This window comes from Periplaneta americana, chromosome 15, assembly GCF_040183065.1.
Source record: "Periplaneta americana isolate PAMFEO1 chromosome 15, P.americana_PAMFEO1_priV1, whole genome shotgun sequence".
Lineage (NCBI taxonomy): Eukaryota > Metazoa > Arthropoda > Insecta > Blattodea > Blattidae > Periplaneta > Periplaneta americana.
This window is the reverse complement of record NC_091131.1, coordinates 114,455,421-114,478,425: the sequence shown is the minus strand read 5'-3', so window position 1 is coordinate 114,478,425 and position 23,005 is coordinate 114,455,421. Positions and strand designations below refer to the sequence as shown.

The window sequence follows — 23,005 nt, the reverse complement described above, 5'->3', positions numbered from 1 at the left end:
TGCGATTCACGCCCGAGCCCAACAGTGCATTGAAGCAGAAGGAGGTACCTTTGAAAATGTGCGAAAATATCGACCTCGACATCTAGAATATTAGGTATGTATGCATACGTGATATAAACTTTAAATTTGTCCGTTATCTGTCTCTAAATGCAAGTTGGTAAAATGGAATCTTAGAAGTTTTTGTGAAATCAAAGAGCCATATCTCCGTAAACATTCGAAAACGGACCTATATTCATATGAACTTTTTGACTCAGAATGACTTCAGAATTCACATCCTAAATTTTTTACCTTTCCTCGTGAATGACCCTGTATAAACAAATGGCATGACCATGTGCTTAGGATGGACCTTAATAGAATATCTTTTATGGTGTATGGATATAAACCAAAGTGGAGGTATTGGATGCCCTAGAGCTAGAAGATAGTGGACTGACTTGTTTTAAATAAATTTAATCTGATATGGAAATGGGAAAGGTAGGTTGACCTAATCTGCATTACATAATATGATAATGAAGCATTTCAGAACTCAACCATAAAAATGACAAAATAAAAATGTAAATTCTACTCAAAAAATAAAAACACATTTCAATGGTTAGGAGCATCTATGTCAACAAAAGACGAGGATCATTAATTGAGGGGCTTAGAACAAAAAGCAGATAAGTGACATTATAAAAAAAAAAATGAGGTAAGTGCGTGTTGTGGTAGCCCAAAAGGATGTTTCTTTGGGATAAAATCAGGTAAGTTATCACACTGTGCAGTGCTGTTATATGGGCATCATTTCACCAAACTAGTGTATAATATTTCATTGCATGTAGAACTTTAACTGTAATTTCCTCAAAACTAGATTTCTGTCACTTACCTGCTTTTTGTTCTAAGTCCCTCAATTGATGTCTACCTACCTTGCATTCTTGTGCTGTTTTGTTGTGATACATAGGGCAAGCTTCTACAGTAAAGTGTTTATCTGCTCGACCTCCAAGATGGCCCATTGAATCACATCCATCCAGAGGACAGCGGCGTTCTTCCACTGCTGGTGTCTGTGAAGTATCACTATTAGCAGCTCCTCCACGACCTTTAGTTTTACGAGGGCAGGGTCCTTTGGGGCCAGCAGCTTTCTTCACAGGAGACTTGCTTGCAGCACTGGCACTCGTTTTACTCTCTGCAGCAGAACGTAAAAATATATTTCAAGTACAGATTTATATCACAATATAATTAATTAAAGAGTAGGTTCCTCTGCTGTTCGAGATGTGTTCAGAGTTTCATTCAGAAACAATTGTTTTACAGATTTAGAGAAAGCAATTCAAATTTGTGAATAGCTAAAACCCTTGGAAGTGAAGAAAAAGAAGTAAAAATGTTTTAACCATTCAATTTTTTTTTAGTTGGTTATTTAACGACGCTGTATCAACTACTAGGTTATTTAGCGTCGATGAGATTGGTGATAGCGAGATTGTATTTGGCAAGATGAGAACGAGGATTCGCCATAGATTACCTGGCATTCACCTTACGGTTGGAGAAAACCTCGGTAAAAACCCAAACAGATAATCAGCCCAAACGGGGATCGAACCCGCGTCCGAGCGCAACTTCAGACTGGCAGGCAAGCGCCTTAACTGACTGAGCATGCCGGTGGCTCATTCGATATTGAAAAGAGAAGAATTATACAATAAATAATGAACATTCTAAATAAAATACACTGTTATTTTATTTTATTACTATGATGTACCGAAGTTCAATTGATATATCCATGCAGGAATTCTGCATTATCATATGGTGAAGAATGGGTAGAATGGAGAAAAATTCTCTCCGGCACTGTAACAAACAGCCATTAAGGCATATTCATAATTAAAAGTAAAGGCAAGTGCGATGTGAATGCTAAAGCTTGCAGTGAGGTTATTTAATGTAATCATTACAATGATTTTCGTAAATGTTAACATTAGAAGTGAACGGAATCATGCTATGGAGGACATAAAAGCATACTCTTTCAGAAAGAACATCACAGCATTTTGTCCTCTGGTTTTAGGGCCTGCAGCAACTTTGAAATCTTCCACACAGTCGACTTTGGTATTTGCAGCTCTCTGCTGACTCTGATGGTAGACTTTCGCGGACTACCTGAGAAACGTTCACGAACATACTCAACTGTTTCCCTCTGGTGGGTGTCCAGTTGAGTTCCATTTTTACAAATAGGTACATCCCCTTGCCTTAAAAACCGGACTACCACTTGCGAATTGTAGGTCTGCTGGGTGATTCTATACCAAACCTTGTTCGGAAATGTCTTTGGATACTAATAACTGACTGATTAATATGAAAATGAAGGATACAAAAACCTTTTCTGTCCTCAATAGCAGCCATTTCATCTCAACAATGAATAAATGTTATTACGCAGCAGTTTTACCATATTGTTGATGTTGTTGTTGTTGTTGTTGTTGTCTAGTGCCTTGCATTTGGCAATGAAGCCATTAGCAGTCATGCTTTCCAATACTTTTGAACTGTAGTTTCTTCTGATCTTAATGCTTCACAGGTCTTCAAGTGGTCTTCATTAATTTCTGCTGGATCGTTACACAGGACACATATGGGTGAAGCTGAGATACCTATTCTGTAGAGATGACTTGCTAGACAGTCATGATTTGTCAACAGTCTGAAGGCTGCAACTGCACATAAGGGAAAGGTCGGTGGATCTAAATAACATCTATTTAGTCCTCCCGGCTAGGTCCGAAGGACCTGTTGACCAATGCATAATGGGGGTTTACGTCGGGTGACGTAACTGCTACATTGCAAAAACTGGTGTCCGTTAAGAAAACAGTTACATGAAAGCCACAACACACATGAGTATGAGTCCTAAAGATAAATATTGTTGATGTACTACACAAAAACTTCCTGAGTTTCCCTTTCTGTCGGTATGAATTTTAAATACTCTGAGTTTCATTAAATGTAAGAAACTGGATGGTCATTTGTGGTCCCCTGAATTATATTATTATTACTTAGCTATGAACAAGAAAAAGATATTTCTACAAAACTGAATTACTTTAACTATGCAATGAATATAATTATATTTTCAAACATTCTCTTGTCCAAAAAACATACAATAATTAAAACCTATAAAACATTGGTGAGACTTGTCCTCATATATTATTATTACTTAGCTATGAACAAGAAAAAGATATTTCTACAAAACTGAATTACTTTAACTATGCAATGAATACAATTATATTTTCAAACATTCTCTTGTCCAAAAAACATACAATAATTAAAACCTATAAAACATTGGTGAGACTTGTCCTCATATATTATTATTACTTAGCTATGAACAAGAAAAAGATATTTCTACAAAACTGAATTACTTTAACTATGCAATGAATACAATTAATATTTTCAAACATTCTCTTGTATAAAAACATACGAGAATTAAAGCCTATAGAACATTGGCAAGACTTGTCCTCATGTATGGAAGTGAAGCTTGTACCATACGTAAATGTGATAAAGACCGAATTACTGCCAATGAAATTAAGTTTTTAAGAAGAATCGCTGGCTATAGCCTAATAGATTAGATAAGAAGAAAAATTTGGATATTTTGAAAGAATTAAATATTGACTCAATTTTAGAGAAAATTCAAAATTACAGATAGAAATGGAAATCTCATATCGTGGTTTTACCTGCAATAACTCCTATGTGACATATTTATCAATTTTCAGATTTTTGCTCTATTAAATAACTTAAATAGTGATACAGCAAATAATAAAATCTCCTATATGTAATTATATTTCTTTCTTTCGAAACTTTAAGAATTCACAGTATCCTATGTACTACTGCCATAGAATGAATAAATGTGTTTTTCTTCCTACTGAACAATTTTATATTTTACACATAGGAATTACAGTATTGCAGGAACAAAGACGATATACTCAGGATGCCTAGAACAAGGATACCAAGCAAACCATTAAATTACCGCCCTTTAGGAACAAGATCTTTAGGCCGTCTGCTGAAACAATGGAGTGAGATTGTAACAGACCACCAGGCTTAATATGTGTTAGGAAGAAGAAACTATTCATGTAACACATGAAAGTATTTGTTTGTAAATAAAGCAACAGGATGACCCTCGTACTCTACATGAACAAATTGTCCCTGACATAGTTCTGAAATATCAGAGATATTAAATCTCAACACACAGTTGGAAATACTAAATTACTGTACTTTTTTGAACTCTGTTAGGCTCACCATATTTACCGCTGAAGCTAATGAATACAGAAGCCTCCACTTCAGAAATGGAATTCAATACTGGCAGTGACAGAATCCAGAAAGATTTTAGTTTGAATATGCATTTCATGAAGGGGTACTACGACCCAGCAATGCAACCTAGAAGATCTATTGTGCTAACTCTCGAACTGAGCACATTCTCACTATACAGCACGTTGCACTATGAATTTACCTGGACTATGGTAATGGTGACAATGACACGTGAATAAATTAAAGGCAAAATGAGTCCAAGGTGCAACGCCGAAAGTTACCAGCAATCCTGTTCCAATTGGTTGAGGGAAAAACCACGGAAAAAACCCAAACCAGGTAACTTGACCCAAACAGGATTTGAACCTGGGCTCACTTGTTTCACAGTCAGACATGCTGTTACTCCACAGCAGTGGACTCAAGATTTTCATTATACCTAGAGGTATTGCAAACCAACCATGCAGCACCAACTGATAGGCAAGACATTAGTGGACGTCTGTAGGAGGCCGATGCCCTTATGGGATTTCAGGCTTTTCGTATTTCGTAATTACGATGATATTTTTAGAATGGTGTGTGAAATTCAGAAAAAACTTTTCTGTAGTCATGTCATTTTTCAAGTTTTCGAATTCGGTACAATTACTGACACGTGTAAACACAATGTGTTAACTTTTGTTACACAATTAAAAATTGCATGCAATTTAAGTTTCACTATGGACAAGTGCCATATATAAATGGTGCAAGATCACTTTAGGTCATCCTAATGGTGAATTTAAAAGCAAAGTAGAAAAGAAGCAAAGAGGGTCCCTATCATCACGGCATGGTACATCCTCGGGTTGCGGATAGAGGATATGGCCTCCAGATATGAAGGATAGCTGTGAATGTATTGAATTTAAGCCGTGGATAGCCGATAAGGGGGTGATCATCCAGCTTGCAGGTTGGGCGAAGGGCTAACAACCCATCACTGTGAAAAAGAGCTTGTTACGAAATCCCAACATAAGCCTCGGAATGGGACTGATTTTTTGGCGTGACCATAGTAAGTTTTATATAATATTCTTATTGAATTTGATATTCCTAAAAAGCTAGTTCGATTAATAAAAATGTGTCTCAGTGAAATATATAGCAGAGTCCATATAGGCCAGTTTCTGTCTGATGCTTTTCCAATTCACTGCGGTCTAAAGCAAAGAGATACACTATCACCTTTACTTTTTAGCTTTGCTCTAGAATATGCCATTAGGAAAGTCTAGGAAAACAGAGAGGGTTTCGAATTGAACGGGTTTCATCTGCTGCTTGTTTATGCAGATGACGTGAATATGTTAGAAGAAATACCACAAACGATTAGGGAAAACACGGGAACTTAACTTGAAGCAAGTAATGAAATAGGTTTGGAAGTAAATCCCGAAAAGACAAAGTATATAGACTACTGTAATTATGTCTCGTGACCAGAACATAGTACGAAATGAAAATCTAAAAACTGAAAACTTATTCTTGAAAAGGGTGGAAAAATTCAAATATCTTGGAGCGAATAAAAGACACTCTAGAGGAAATAAATGCAGAATAAATATGGAAAATGCCTTTTATTATTATTATTCGGTTGAGAAACTTTTGTCATCTAATCTGCTTTAAAAAAAACTGAAAATTAGAATTTATAAAACAGTTATATTATCAGGTGTTCTGTATGGCTGTGATACTTGGACTCTCACTTTGAGAGAGGAACAAAGGGTGTTCGAGAATAAGGTGTTTAGGAAAATATTTGGGACTAAGAGGAATGAAGTTACAGGACAATAGAGAAAGTTACACAACGTAGAACTGCGTGCATTGTATTCTTCACCTAACTTAGTTAGGAACATTAAATCCAGATGTTTGAGATGGGCAGGGCATGTAGCACATATGGGTGAATACAAAAATGCATATAGTGTTAGTAGGGAGACCTGAGGGGAAAAGGACCAATATAGAGAATGTGTTAAATTAGATCTTCATTTCTATAATTTACTGAGTGGCGGCTATTATATATATAAAACTTACGTAAGATAATAATATTGTTATTAAAAATCAAATATTTTTATAGTTATTAATCAAGTGGGGTTGGGTCTTTTTCATATACTTAATGGCAGTGTGGTATAGATATTAATATGCGTCATTCTTTTCAGTATTGGCTCGAGAGAGCACAAAAATTACAGTTCCTAAGGAAAGACAGTATTACTTACTGATAAAATAAGAGACCTACAAAATTTTGTATTCTCTTGATCATTTCAGCAAGATCTCTTAGCAGGATAAAATGATTTTACCCTCTACATACAATCTCTACATGCAGCAGCTATACCAATATGCTATGTCTATTGTTCGAAAGCATAGCAAACATGACTTTTACAATCCACAATGACCTGAAATAGCTATTGCTTTACTCCCACATGAAAAACCCACTGATCCCCCTTTCATTGTTACTTGCGTTTTCGCGTTGAAACTCAAGAGACATAGGATACATAGGTTCAAGAAAAAGTATTGGACATAAAAACCATTCAGAGGGAGTATGTTTCATTATTATGAAAGCAAATAACTTTCAAAATGTCTGGTATTTTTCATTGAAAATAAATCTGAAAAATTTTTATTTGAACGTATAATGAACTTAGTTTGCAGCATTTGCTGCACAAGCCACTAGTTAACTTGAAATGAATGTGAGGGAGGTGGGATATGATGGTAGGAACTCGATTAATTTTGCTCAGGATAGGGACTGATGGCAGGCTTATGTGAGAGTAGCAATGAACCACCGGGTTCTCTAAAAGCCATTTGTAAGTAAGTAAATAAAAGAGAAGGAAGACTTTGTTGGAAGAAAAACTTATGGTCACAAGATATAAATCTATTAAACAATTTCTCCAAGAAGAAAGTCTGAACTGAATATGCAAATGCTAGAATTTGAACCAAATAAATACCAGTCTCAGATTCGGTGTCACTGGTCTTGCCGATGAGGTGTTTACTCCTGCTGCGTGCACTGGACGAACGAGTGAGCTTCCTGGTGACTACAGCATTCTTGGAGCCTTCGCCATCACTCTCAGACATAGGTCCGGACTCAACTGCTGATGAGGGAGCTTTGGACTGGGGTGGAGTCTCCACACGGGCTCTCACACCAGGAGGGGCAGCTGACTTCTTAATAGCTGCTGTTTTCTTATGAGTTGGTTTTGCGGTAGCTGATGAGTCTGCTGATGAATCGGAGTCTGAACTGGTGTCTGCAAGAAAAAATATACAATTAATAATAATAATAATAATAATAATAATAATAATAATAATAATAATAAAAAGGTAAGATAAAGGTATCCCCATAACATGCCATGAAGGCACTTGGGGGGGGGGGGGGCATAGAGGTAGAGCCTCATGCTTTCCATGACCTCGGAATTAGAATGAGGTGGTATGGTCGGCACCATGCTCTGACCGCCTTTTACCACCGGGAAAGACCCGGTACTCAATTTTATAGGAGGCTGAGTGAACATCTGATAGTTTGGCAATGAGAAAAAATCCTGTCACCACCTGGGATCGAACCCGGACCTTCCAGTCCATAGCCAGCTGCTCTACCAACTCAGCTACCTGGCCGCATAATAATAATAATAATAATAATAATAATAATAATAATAATACTACATTCTGCTGAATGAAAGAATGAGACTTTTAATTTTATATTCGTTATGAATTTAGTACTTAATGCTAGACTCTGGTGCAGAAATGAAGGGAAGTAGCTAAGAAATATTGGGGAAAAGCGAGTCAGACACATAGCTTAAAATGTCGCCACACTCACATTGTTCCTTTGCCTCATTTCGAAGTAGTAGGAAACACAATTTCGCGTCTTGTTTGTGTAAAACAATGTGTTTGGAAGACTATTTCATTCACAAATGCAAAAATATCAACAATAATAAATTACAATTTAAACTAAAGCGTATATTGGAGAAAAATTCGTTTCAGCACCGGGAATCGAACCCAGGACCTCTCAGCTTTGTGCGCTGAGCGCTCTTTCCATTTGAGCTATGCCAAGACCCAATTTTATTCTATTAATAGGTATCTACATGTTGACTACATAGAGCCTTGATTATTCCATGTGGACAGCGAGATATAGGGCCTATATAGATATATAGGCTATATCAATGTTAACAGTGATTCAAAAACTATTGTCGAAAATGGCCATAAAATCATTTAAATATCCGCTCCTGCATACATGACTTATATGTCTAAAATGCAAATAGTAGGCCATTGATGATACAAAGAAGAAGAGTTCGGCCAGCACCTTGACTCTGGTCTCGGCATAGCTCAAATGGAAAGAGCGCTCAGCTGAGAGGTTCTGAGTTCGATTCCCGTTGCCGCAACGAATTTTTCTCCAATAATAGGTATCTACATGTTGACTACATATTATAGTCTTGAATATTCAATGAGGATAGCGAGGCCTCATATATACATTAATAAAGTAACTTAGAATATAATAAGTTATATAAGAACACAACGAAGCACGCTATGAACAGGACAAGCTCTCTGAACAGACTAAATCTCATTGTCTCAATAATTTTCTATGTTGCAGCACATACATACCTCATCTGTCTCTGTTTCTGCTCTGTCTCTGTTTCTGCTCTGAGATTTAATATATGTGCTGTAACTTACAGTTTAGCCTACATTTCTATTATTCACAATTAACTTATAAGGGAATAAAGTGCGAGTACAAGGACAAGAAGAAAGGTAAAAATAAAAACAAGAGAGAAGGAAGAGAATGACAAAAAACGGAGTAAGAAGAAGTGCAAGGAGAAGAAAGAGAAGACAAAGGGGAAGACAACAACAGAGAGGACATAAGGTGGAGAATGGGAGGCAAAGTAAGAATGACAAGAAGAAAGGAAAGAAGAAACATACCGACGAGAACTGAAAGAAAAAGAGAGGAAGAAGAAAGAGAAGTCCAAGAGAAGAAGGCAGTGGAAAGTAGAAAAGAGAAATAAGAGAAGATTAAAATGGAGAAGAGAAGGGAAAAATCAGGGTGGTGGTGGTGGTAGTAGTAATAGTTAATAGTAGTGGGGGCTGAGGTAGGTCAGGAGCAGGAGTAGTAGTTTAATGACATTCTCGGTATTTCTGTACTATTGCGTTAGGTGCCACATTAAGGTATAACGTACTTTCATTCTTGGCCTCTAGACATATGTATCATTAAAAAAATTGAATGTCAACACCAATTTCACACCGAAAATAAAGGGTCGAAAGTTGCTGTGAAAGTGGAGGCCAGTGGAGAGGTTATTTTAGTCTTTTCGTATGCCTTGCATATATACGAACCTATGACAGGACAGATTAGGTTATCTACGTAAATATTAATTGTTTTGGTCCTATAGAATATATCTGTTATGGTATCAATGGTTATTAGAGGAGAAAAATTTGCTCCAGCACCAGAGCGAATTTTTCTCCTCTAATAACCATTGTTACCATAACAGATATATTCTGTAGGACCAAAAAAATTAATCTTTACGTAGATTCTTCGCCCAACAGTGCATATTACTGTGGAATCCCGGACAACACTCAAACAAGTGCGCTCCTTGTATAATGACAGTTGACTTAATATATGTCAACATATATGTCGAACTTGGAGTCAGGCCACAAAGGGAAAAACACTGGAGGAGAAGGATTTAATCCAGTGCTGTGGATTGAACTTCGGTGTAGCTCAGATAGTTAGAGCACTTGGTACGTAGAACTAAGGACCCGGATTCGATCCCCTACCCCGGAGCAAATTTGTCTCCTCTAATAACCATAGATTAGGTTAATTTAGAGCTTTCGGTATGCCTTGCATATACGAATGTAACAGGTTTGGTTAGGTTAGTTACGCTTTTGGTATGTTTTGCATATGTAATTGTCTAAGAATGTGCTCGTTCTTGCTGTCCACCTTCCTTTGGTAACGCTATTGTAAAGATATACTGGTATTACACTTTCAACTGCAGAGATTATTCAGTGTCGAAATTCAACGTGGGGAAGAAATGGATGATAAATTTTGCCTGGAATCCTTATTACGGACAAGAGTCACAGCTTTACTTCCCTCCTGAAGGAATCCATGCTAAGAATTGTATTACCTTTTAAAATCCTCCACCTTCAGGAGGGATTGATGGGAAGGAGAAAGAGGAAGGGAAGGTAAGAAAATACTCAGAAAAGGAAGAAAGGGAACAGAAAGAAGAATGAAAGAGGAGTCTAAGTAAAGAGGGAAGGAAAAAGAAAAGTAGGAGCAGAAGAAGGTAAAGAGAAAAGAAGATATAGCCTATGGAAGAACATGGGTTGAAGAAGAAATGGAAGGGAAGAAGAACACTATATGGAGGATGTGAATGAACAAAGAGTGTAACTGCGTGCAAAATAAGAAAAATACATGGCGAAGAAAGAGAAATTTCACCCTGATTACCTGATGACCCTGATGTGGCTGAAGATGAAGAAGCAGAGCTGGCACCTGATTTACTTGGAGGAGTCGGCACTGCTTCTGGTTTAGCTGTTGCCTTGGGCTTGGGTTTGGGTGCTGTGTTCTTTGTTGCGGTGCTCTTCATTGGACTTAACTTCGGAGGAGGAGTCGTCTGATCGTCACTTTCACTGCTGTTCTCGGGACTAAAAATACTCTTCGTCTTCAGTTTCTTCTGTGCACTGGCATCAGATTGCTGCTTATTTCCAGACGTCACATTTTTAGTGTTTGTGTCCTTGTCTGCTGCTCCAGATTTCTTATTAGTCCCTGTATTAGTAGCACTCTTTGTCGCACTCTGTTTTGGTCCTGTAGCACTGTTACCTTTAGATGTCTGTTTTGTTTGCTTAGTAACCGGTGTCACTGTAGCTGATGCCTTCGGTTTAGCTGGAGGCTTCCTCTTAGTATTTGGTTTCACATGAGATTCCTCAGATTCAGAAGAATAAATCGTATTAGCTTTTGACGGTCGAGACTTTGTAGGTGATTGTGTCTTTTCCTTATTTTTTGCAGTATCTGTTTCATTTGAAGCATTGTTCGTATTGTTTTTAGTTTTTGCAGGGACTGCCTTCTTTTTTGGCAGCTTGTGTGAATCAGAATCCGTAGAGCCATGGCCACTCTTTGCTGCACTTCCTTGAGATGTGGATGAATTCTCAGAGTCAGATGAGCTCGATTCACTTCCTGATGATGAAGACGAGCTGGACGAAGATGATGAACTGTTGCTTGATGAAGTCGACTCTGAACTGGTCGCATTAGTTTGCTGAAACATTAATACGAATAAGTGAATAGGCCTAAAGTTTTCTTCTCTTCTAATCTAAACATACGGTATATTTAAATATAGGTAGCCTATAATTGCTACAGGTGGTCTCATTTCAAATTCATTATGTGCTGCGGTGTTTGAAAGCTAGTATTCCACTTCTACGTTGCTTCCTGTTTTTCCTACCAAAGAACTCTGCAACCTCAGTCGAGATTATGGTCCACTGAGACATTTGTCTGCAAAGCAAATGAATCTTATAATGTGAGGAAAACCTGGATACGATGTTTACCTAATTAGGTTTTTTACGTTCACCTATTAACTTGAAATTGTCAGAGTCGATTTCTGTATTTTGAAAATTCCATATAGACTATATTCTTAATTTTATTATTTGCGGCTAATAAAATTTTACATTGCAGAAATGTACAAGTTCAATAAACAAGAATAATCAATTTCACTTAATTCTTCACCGTAACATCACTTATTTCGTTAATAATGATAAATGCAATATCAGTGTGTACAACTATAACCACTATTTAATTGATAATTTTTGGATTGAAGCCGATCCTTGCCAATAGATCCAATACATCTGTGTTACCAAACATAAACAACCTTTATACAACACTATATAGCTACATAAACAATCATATTTACGATACTTTCAGACGGTAACATTTAAATAACCATAGATATATAAATACTAAAGGCTCACCTTCTTCTTAGGAGTCATTTTTAATTACATTTACACACAAGATGAGCCTATAATCACAAAATACTTATTAATATGACAGAAATATTATTCACTCAGTAGCCATCTTAAGAAGCTATACCACGTGGTGCGAACGGTAGAGAACTCTGAAGTCAATTAATCCTACTATTGCTACTGTTCTTCCACCAGTAACAACGTAGCGCGAAAATTTGCACTATTTTTTATGACACAGGCGGCTCGTGTTCGAGTTTCGTGTTCTGGTGATGTCTGGGTGAGTTTACCACATACTGTATCAAAATTTAGTAATTTAATTTTCATTCATTTCTTGTATGCTAAAGGTCTTAGTTACATCAGCATAGGGGAAAATTTTAGAACATGGATTCCAACCTTGTGCACACAAAATAAATTATTGGCACTGAAAAATGCCTTTTCGTGGGAAAATTTTAGAACACGGACTGCACCGGGATCCACTGCACCTAACAAATTGTGTCTTAAAATACTAAAAAGAGCAGATTTGTCTGCGTTTGTCGAATGCGCATCATTATATTTATGAAAAGGCACTTTTCAGTGCCAATAATTTATTTTGTGTGCACAAGGTTGGAATTTTGAAGTAAGAGGGAAAGGGTGCAGTCCGTGTTCTGGAGTTTATCCGGTTGGAGTTCTGTGGGAAGAAAGGAAAGAAGGTAACCGTGTTCTGAAGTTAATCGAACTTTCAATTGGAGGCAGTGATGTGACAATATTGAGAGGACATACTTCGAATGTGCGAGATCAGGTATGAGTTCATTATATGGAATGGATATATTAATTAGGGTATGCAAATTACTGTTGTAATTCATGAAAGTAAACTTTCATTTAGGAGTAGGAAGGTCAAAATATTCACTTCGAGTCATGTATTAGTTCATTATATTAATTAATAATGCAAATATTGTTGTAATCCTAGAAAGTAAACTTTTAGTAAGAGACAGGAGGTGAAAATATTGAAAGGACATACCTACTTTGAATGTGTGAGGTCGAATCTGAGTTCATTATATTAATTAATCATACAAATATTGTTATAATTTATAGAAAGAAAACTTTTTTTTTTTTTTCAGGAAAAACACGTCAATCATTAACAGTACGTAAAAGAAGTTTGAAGTCTCAAGGATCTTGCAAATTAGGTAGATTTTACACAAGCCAAATAATAGTAGTACATGATCTTACAAATAATAAGTGCAATGCAAAGTTTTATAAGACTCATTATGGCCATAAAAATGAGTTGCAACATTTAACTGTTCCAAAGACTGATCGCATGGAAATTGCTACAGAACTGATTGAAGGAATTTCATCAACAAAGTAAGTACCGACATTTTCCTCGTTTTTTTATATTTGTGACAGAGTGGATCATGAGTGTGGTCATGGTTATGGATGATAATAGAGATAAATAACTCTGAATGAGCAAACATTGTATGGTATTCTAAAGAAATAGAAGTTGCATTAATTCAAGAATAATTACAAATTGCATTATTTCATATACACACTAGACCTCTGCAGTCTCTTGAAAACAGCCGTCCGAGCTCGCTGATTAGTCCTCAGTTGTGAATAAAGTAGCTGGGAAATGATATGCTCGAGCTCATACAGTCGAGAATTTATAACCGGCCGGTTGAAACATTTATTTGATCTGTTGCATGCACGCGAGGTTATTGCACTACAATTACATCACCTTTTATTGCTTGATACCCAAAAAATGCCTACTTAAGAAGGTTACCACTTTGTTTTTATTTCAGATAGCACGAAAATTAGGAAGTACCATATGTACATTTAAACAAGGAAACATAATTTTTAAATAACACAATTCTTTAAATGAAATAATGCTTTATATATCAGTGGTCGTCAGCACTCACTGAAATGTGCAATGGGTACGTGATGTCGTCCCGTGCGCACCGTCGTGCAACAGGGAGAGAGAGAGGGAGAGCATACCCGCTAGCAGCTATGAGAGCATATAGTGCACTGTGTTTTCCGCGGGTAAGAGAGCCTAGCCCCAGCGTGCTCTGTGCTGACGACCCCTGCTTTATATTATCAATCACTAATGTTATTCAGCATCCATCTTGTCTAATTCATTATATCAGTAATGAATGTTTAATGTGGCTTATTAAATATATGATTGCTTAAAAAGAACAGAGATTTTGTGATGCATCTCAAATTTCTTCAAAAGCAGATATAATCTATTTTAGTTACAGTATTTAATAAAAATAAAGCAAATCTACATACTCACTTTGCTTAACATTTGTACAATAATGTATATTAAGAGACGGTTAATCGCAGACAATGATTGATGTTGCAGCTACTTATGGTAAGGTGGATGCAGATTCTGTTATTCCACATTCAATGATCTTATCACGAAATATCAAGGATGCACCAAACATAATTCGTTCTGAAGTTATTTCCGAAATTAAAATAATGGAAAAATCGTCATTTGTTTTAAAATTATTTATTTATTTTTTTTTTTTTTTTCAGTCTTATCTAGAATTTCCTCTTTGGTTTCTTTAATGTATTTACTTTTGTATTGTGTCATTACGAATGCAATGTTACGAATGTTACAAAATATTATAAGTTAACTGTTCCGTTGAACTAGAGGAGAAAGACTACTAATTTTTTTTTTTTTTATAATTTTTTTAGTGCTGCTTATAGGCTACTTTATATTTATATTCTGATAGAAAACATAGTTTGTTAAAATTTTATTTTATTTTATTGCTTAATTAATTTATTATTATTTAAATATTTTACTGTAATTTTTATTCAGTCTGATAGCCTGTATGCCTACAAGGATCACTAATCATGTGACAGAGCATCAAGCAGTTTAACATTTTTATAGCGCATACTATAAACACACCGATCAAAGACAGTTTTCAGTCTATGATACTCTGAGCAACTGGGACAACCAGTCAGAGTCATTTTTAATTGAATAACACAACCATTCTCTCCTAATTCTTTGCCCTGTCAATGTGAATTTATCGTAATATTTCGTGGAAAAGCTTCTGTTATCCTGCTTAGGATCTTTAGGGAAAGGACCCGCTGGCTCTGGCTGATAAGGATTTTGTCTAACAAAGAACTTTTTTGTTTCATTATCTACTTCTAACTCATATTCTGCGCGATCATTTGAATACTCTACAACTGCGATATTGGTAGGCCTAATTACATTTAAGGCAATTTTGTTACAATCTTCTTTTTCGCTAATGCTTTCACAATTGCTGTCTCTACTAACATCTATTTCTATATCACTTTTCACTTCAGATGCGCACTCACTCGCAGCACTGCAAACATTTGTAACTGTTGAGCTAGCACTACTACTAGGACCAGAAAGAGAAAAACCATTACTTATTTTCACTAACTTGTTTATTTCTTTTTCTAACTCTCACTTCTTCTTTCTTTTCTGTGCACCACTTAGATGTTCGTACTTAACTTTAAACGGTTTCATTTTTCAGTACTATACTGTCTATACTCTCTAATAATAATTTACTGGATTAAAACACAGAAAAATATACGAACAAAATTAAATTTCAAACTGTTCAAATAAAGTTGGAAAAATATCACACCGACCACGCAACTGACATTAACTTCCCGCAAAGAGAGCTCTTTCCAAACTGAGTAAAGTTGATTGATCGTTACTACACAAACACCTTATTGGATAATTTATTGGCATTATAAATTTGAACAAAAACCCATTCCATTGTTGTCGAATAAATGTATAACAAAAGTTAAATGTTCAGAAAAAAATGTGCATAAAACCAACTGAGGTAATACACTACTTATCAAGAAAATACAATTCTACAACTAAAACATGATATTTTGGTATCAATTTTCATTGTTGTCATTATGATAAAATAACTTTGCACTGCTCTTTTGTGAGGACTGAGAGTGATGCCGCACACCACGTGTAATATGTGTTATATGACCAGGCTGTTGGCAAGGGCACAGGGCAAGCATTGTTTAAAGCTGTGCTGGATTCAACAACATAGTCCGATTCTATGAAACCGTCGTGAATAATGATCTGACCAGTTCCATGCAGGCTCTAATTAATTGGCTTTTTTTTTATACTTTTTCTTTCTTTTTGCATGGTGTTTGCGGGCCCGCCTGCATTGCAGGCCCTGCAGACCCTAACGTTATGCCGCTGTATGGAATTTAATATCTAAATTGACCTTTTCCCATGAACTATGATTGTGAGTTTCTATTTTTTTTTTTTTTTTTTTTATAAATTTCCCAATTGGTCTCTAAGATAACAATTTCAAAAATACAAAAATATTAATACGGTGAAGTGGAAGGATATTGCAAAATATAAATAGTTCTCGACATGAGTTCCTGTTTCCTGTTCCATTTATTACACTATGAAGGCTTATCCTCTTTTGTAATTTGAAAACACTTTCACTTCCTTGGTTATGTCTCCCAAAAAGTTACACCAGACCTTAATTAGGAATTAAAATGAGGAAAATAGATATTTGTAACATGTATAAACTCACTTTTTCTCTTAGTGATTGAATTAAAAAAGAAATGGAACTAAGTTTTCATATTAACGATTTAATGTTGCCATTTCATTTCATGCATTCATTTATGTGGATACCTTTAAACTTTCAATGTATCTTCAAGGCTGTCTGGGGGGGGGGGGGAGGACAGAGAACTTAGGTGGAAGGCCCTGGTTCCCTATTTTTTTATTATCTTTTTAGGGAGAAGAAGACAGAAAATATTCAGACAAGATTTATTTATATGAAAGAATAATTCTATTAAGTCACATATTATTGAAAATTATGTTTGCAACAAGTTTGGGACTTTACACTTTGTCACTCTCCCTGTCAGTGTAACATCTGGAGAATGTGGGTTCAGTAATCAAGTTGATCAAGAGTCACTTGCGAACACGTTTAGGTTAAGAAAAACTCAACAATCTAACAATGCTATCCACTGAGTGTAAACTGATTTCAGAGATATTCATTAGTGAGTCACAGAATAGTTTTATTTGCTAAAATGAGCTGATTCAAGATGCTTCAACATCTCAAACATTAGAATTAGATTCTGACTAAAGTAGCCTACTTCTCAATATCTTCTAGAGATGTGATGTTTCAGTTAGGATGCTACTGTACAACAATTAATTAGGCTACATTACAGTGACTAAGTTATATCCATGTAGAGTATTAATTTTTCTTAAATACATTTTTATATTTTCAATAAAGTATGCCTATATTTATTATTAAAATTACATTTTTTACTGATTGTAAGACCAATTATTTTGCATGTTTATGTTTATAAACTGAGGGTATTTTATTTCTCTTGCCCAAGTAATATTTCAGTTTCAGTAACAAACATGGTTACCAAATATTGTAATACAATTTCTTTAGTTCGTCTTAGTTTGTAATTTAACTCAACAAGCAGTCTTCTATTTTCTAAATGTGATTTTAACTAAAATTTCCTTTAATTACATAGGTACAAAGTTCAGAGAGAAAAATATGAATGTTTAATGCATCACAGGCTTTTGTTAGGTCACTCATTAAGATCATAACACCCATTTAATGTGATAATCTGAAAGATAAGTTTTATTAAAACTTTATTTCATACATATGTCATTTCATGTTTGCAGGATACTTGGTAATGTTCGAGACAATATCGTTTCCAACCTGAAGAGAGTGGATCTTGTCACGAGGAAAGACATAAATAATATCAGACGTTCTTTCAACATTGACATTAGGGATGGATGTCGCCACCACAATGATGCAACAAGTGTTGAACTTTGGGTGAATGAGTGTAAGACGAATGAAAAAAAACCAGTGTTATTTTACAAAAAGCAAGGTGTAGATATGGAGGGAAGTCATTTAAATGCAGAAGATTTTTGCATTATTTTAATGAATTCTGCACAGTCTGAAATGCTAAAAAAGTTTGGGGGGAACATTGTATGTGTTGACAGTACACATGGTCTCAACTCATACGATTTTGAAATGACCACAGTATTAGTCATAGATGAATTTTATGAAGGATTTCCTGTTGCAACAATGTTTAGTAACAGGAAAGATACACATATCCATGAGATCTTTTTTGGAAAAATTAAGGAACAGACTGGGCAAATAGAAGCTAATATGTTTATGACAGATATCACAAACATATTCTACAATGCATGGGTTAGTACAATGGGAGCTGTGCCACATCAACTTTATTGCTCATGGCATGTTGATCGAGCATGGCAGCAAAATTTAAATAAGGTAAATGATTCTGAAAAAAGGAAGTGGATTTACAAAACCTTGAAGTATTTACAAGTTACTTTAGAAGAAAATGAATTCAAACTTGGTTTTGACAATTTCTTACAATCACTATATGCAGATGGGAACACTAAAAGCATGGCAGAATACCTCAGAATGCATTATTATAACAATACTGAAAAATGGGCATATTGTTTTCGAAAACTGAGCATCTTGAGAATATACATAAGATAATTAAATATGTATACTTTGAGGGGAGAAAAATAAGAAGATTAGATAAAGCTCTTCATGTTTTACAAAAATTCATGAGAGACAAAGTGGTTGATCGAATTATTAAACTCACCAAAGGGAAAATAAGTGTACATCACAGTGCAATACAAATAAGACACAAGAGTGCATTGTCACTTGATTATGAAATTGAAAAAACTGATAATGATGACTACATCCTAAGTGTCCTGATGAAGATTTTGTTGTATCAAAAAGAATGACCACTTCATGCTGCAAATTAAAATGTGAATGCTGTCATATCTGTGTGCTTACATATGAGTGCTCATGTATAGATTTCAATTTAAAAGCTGCAATATGCAAGCACATACACTGTGTATCCTTGAAAATGAAAGAAGAAAATGCATCACAATCATCACAGGATGAAATACATGCTGATGAAGTGAATCTCATAAAACAGGTATCAACGTCAAGAACAAATGAAGTTATAATAAAAGAAATTGAACAATCCTTGAACGTTATTAGAAGTAATTTACAGAGAAGAGTTCATAGTAAGGATGAACTGAATTTAATTCTAAATAATGTGAAAACTGCTGCATCAATAACTGGATTGTCTAAATCACATGTTCCATTGAAGGAATGTGCAGAAAATTCAAAAGAACCAGCCAATAAGAAGGTTGAAAAGCAGTTCTTCTTTTCAACTAAAGTAAAGAAAGGGAAGAAGAAGGAGAAAATGAAGAAGCCAAGCAAGGAAGACATAACTGTTATTAAAGAATCTTTAACTGACACTGTACATGTTTCCACAATTGCCTCTAATGATCACAATTATACTAACATCAGATAACTTTCCCACATCACTAGATCATACAAGATCGTTACCAGTGTCCTATTTCTGAACATAGTGTGAAAATATATCATATAGCCTAAATAAAGAAATAGAGAGTATAATACATAATCCAATTAAGCAAGACAAGAATACTTCATTTTGTTTCAAAATGTACTATTGAGTAATAACATCCACTAATTGAGTATTCTTTTAACTTGTATTTAAATGTATATTGGGAATTTATGCATTTTATATTTTATGGCAGTTTCCTGAAATACTGCCATCAAGCTATTTGTTATAAGTGGTTGCACAATCTCCCCAAACCGTAATTTCATAGGACATGTGGGGTTATTTTACTCGACAGTAGTTGGTTCTAAGTAATTTTGTGTCTTTTAGATCTTTAATCCTTTTCATAAGATAGACCAGATGAGATCTTTTTGCATACTTTGTCTATATGCTTCTCCCATGCAATGTGACTATCAGTTTTTAATTCCAGAAAGTTTGTGCTACTCACCTGACATGTGACATCTTTTATTGTGTCTGTATCTATGATTATACTAATAGGAATATTATTTTTGGATTGAGCTGTCTGGAATACCATACTATGTAGTTTGTTTTCTTTTATTGAAAAGACCATTATTTTGTTACTTTGCAGTGTGTAGTTTCTAAGTTTTGCATGTTGGTTCCAACATTCAATCCTATTTTACCGGAATATTAGCGGAATAGTGCATCCTCAGCATGTAGGCTACAGTCTTTACCCATTGTGTCGTATCTGGTACTGGTAGTCCTTTATTAGTCTGTGTAGTATTCCACATATTTCATATTGGCACATTATATCTAGTGGGTAACTATGATACAATTCACACAATTGAAAGTTTTTGTGAGATCAAGAAGTATACAATTATTTTTTTATATGGTTATCTCAGCAGTTACACTCGTATATTCTGTAGTTTCAGTTATTGTTGATGTGTTTTTTAAACCCAAATTTATAATTTATCATAATTTATAATGTTATGCTTTTTTAGAAATAATATAGTAATTGATTTGTTTGTTTTTTTTTTAACAATCTTGGATAACACAGATGCTAGGGTTATTGGGCGGTAGTTTGATGTATTGCTTTTTTTTTTCTCCCTTTTTATGGATTGGCTTTATATGGAATTTTTTTTAGGCAATGTAGAAATATTTCTACTGAAATAGATCCATTTATATCTATTAGAGGTTCTATTATGATCAGTATACACTGTTTGAGGAGTATGGAAGATATTTCGCCAGGTCCTGTTGCATTTTTATTTTTTTCTATAGTCTCCAATAGTGTATTTCTTTTACTTTCATAAACATTGCTTCCATAATATTTTTGTAGTTTATAGAGGATCATATTATATATATATATCGTTCATTAGATAATTTATAGTGCCTAGAAATTTGTTATTGAAAATATCACCAGTTAATTTAGGGTCTTTTGTTATTACATTGTTTTCTATTCTATATTACCTACTCTTTTTTCTGATTTATCTCGTTCTTTATTAATGAATATCCATAACGATTTGGATGTATTGTTAGATTTTTTATACTTGTGTAAGTACTGGTATTTTGCTTTTGTTTCTTTTATTCAGTTTCTTATACAGTATTATTTTTTTAGTTAAATAATTCCCTTTATCCCTTATCTTTTACATTCTTTGGCTTCATATAGTTGTCAATTTTACCCTCCATTTTACTGATTTAATGTCATAGTTTGTCCATTATTTTATGTGTATTTAGTGATTTATTTATTTCTGGACATGCAGCATTAAAATAGAAATTAAAGGTAGAATAAAATTTAGTCTGTTTGTTCTTCACATCTATCCAGATTAAATATGGTTCCAATAAGGTACCAGTACGGTATAGATTTATTAAATAGAATAATGAATGTATAATGATCACTTATTGCTTATGTAGACCTATTGATTTGTAGTTAATGTTATAATAAATATTATTGATCTGTTATAATGTTATAGGCCTGCAATAACATCAAGTCACACTTGTATATAGATTTTTTTCATAGTTTTTGGATCGACTGTTTTGTCATGAAGTAATATCACAGTCTACTATATACAGTCACGAAGCTTGAGTTTTGAGGGTGCTAGAAACAATAGACTGTGATGGTACTATTTTGCATTGCCTGTAATGAGGCTATATTAGCGATCCTAGTGGTGAGCAACTATCTAATGTTTGCAAATTTACTACGTATTGAGCTTCGCGACTGTATATACTAGACTGTGGTAATATCCCAGTATAAATATTCATACAGTAAGGAAACTGTGTGTTAATAGGGGTATGGCAACATGTTAGCTGAGCATCACAAGCGCACTGGTGCAAATGACTATAGGCCTAACTACATGCTCACCGTATCTATAACTTGGAAAAATACACACATCACAAAATATGTAATATTAAATAAAACGGTGGACATCATTGCATGTCTGACATCTTAAATTTAAACAAAGGAACAATATGAAAAGCATAGAATTTTATTTAATTGGCACTAATTTCAAATGTTAACTTAATCTGTAATTTAATATCCTGCAGGCCCTATTATAAGTTCAGTGACTCCAAAATGATTCAATGAAAGGTTAATATCACTGATTTTATTAAAGAGAAACATGACAAATCAATAGAATAGAAACATCATTAGCATACAATACATTCAATTCAGCAATTATAAATAAAAAAATATGTACATACACATACTGTGATATTACCAGTAATTGATGAAAGCTGTAATTCACACTTTTTAACAACACCTGAGAGCGTAGTAACTTTAGGCAAGCAAAAGTTTAGGATTTTTAAGAACTCATAAAGGCCTCGTATTCGATGCTCCAATTGGGAAACGTGAATATATGAGATGTCGAAGAATACCGTCAAGTACACCTGTCTAGTTCTTTTTAAGCATTGTTTTATACAAACTTTAACATCAGTGTCATATTGCGTGTCGGATATTTGGGTATATCAGTATCCCGTTGAGTATTGTTGAAATTCTGTTTTTAATGTCATGTGTTACAAATCATTTGTATTCATGTCCATAACTAATTTGGATTTTGTTTTAATATGTATGACATTGGTGATTAAGGCAGTGATAAATCATGGTGTGTAAATTTCCAATACAATATTTGGCTTAGTGACTGAGGAAAATCATAAAAAAAACATAGTCAGGGGTCCCGAATGTGAGTCTCAAATGTTACCGTCTGAGCGATCTTGTTTAGTTTTAATTAACGAGTTCTTATTGGAATTCATAAACTGGCTGTTTTGGAAGTGTTGCGTGCAAGGACAGCAATTTGCACTTGAATAATTTATATTAGCAAGTTCTCAAGCCATGTTCATTTTTTTCACCTGAAATCATTACAGCAGAATTTAACTTAGTGATTGAACGAAACAAAAAGATAACCATGTTAAGAACACACGCCAAGCAGAAGGCAGTAGGACTACACTAAAATATGATTTTTTTTTTCTTTGGATCTTTGGAGAAAGCAAAAAAATGCAACTCTGGGCTTCGTCCTTTGTTGTTGCTGCTGCAATCCTGAACAATATGGTCCCTTCGAAACCCTCATTCTTCAAATAAATTTTTCGCTTCTGTATCCCATAACATATAAACAAC

The 23,005-nt window shown here is 34.7% G+C and overlaps 1 protein-coding gene and 1 long non-coding RNA gene across 4 annotated transcripts in view; one reads left to right on the top strand and one right to left on the bottom strand.

The window, feature by feature from the left end:
• The window catches only part of chm (lysine acetyltransferase chameau), an 853,038-nt gene extending 840,806 nt beyond the window's left edge, over positions 1-12,232 (bottom strand). For all 3 annotated transcript variants that reach the window (XM_069848009.1, XM_069848010.1, XM_069848011.1), the window contains exons 1-4: positions 12,112-12,232; positions 10,601-11,405; positions 7,137-7,430; positions 897-1,153 (exon numbers count right to left, since the gene is read on the bottom strand). In XM_069848009.1, the coding sequence (XP_069704110.1) occupies positions 897-1,153; positions 7,137-7,430; positions 10,601-11,405; positions 12,112-12,129 (1,374 nt within the window). In that variant the 5' untranslated portion in view covers positions 12,130-12,232. The remainder of the gene's footprint in view (positions 1-896; positions 1,154-7,136; positions 7,431-10,600; positions 11,406-12,111) is intronic.
• Positions 12,233-12,234: 2 nt separating this feature from the next.
• Positions 12,235-20,440, top strand: LOC138715270 (uncharacterized). The gene is made up of 3 exons (XR_011336207.1): positions 12,235-12,379; positions 13,200-13,440; positions 17,711-20,440. It is a non-coding gene; the product is annotated as an uncharacterized lncRNA (long non-coding RNA).
• Positions 20,441-23,005: the final 2,565 nt, after the last annotated feature.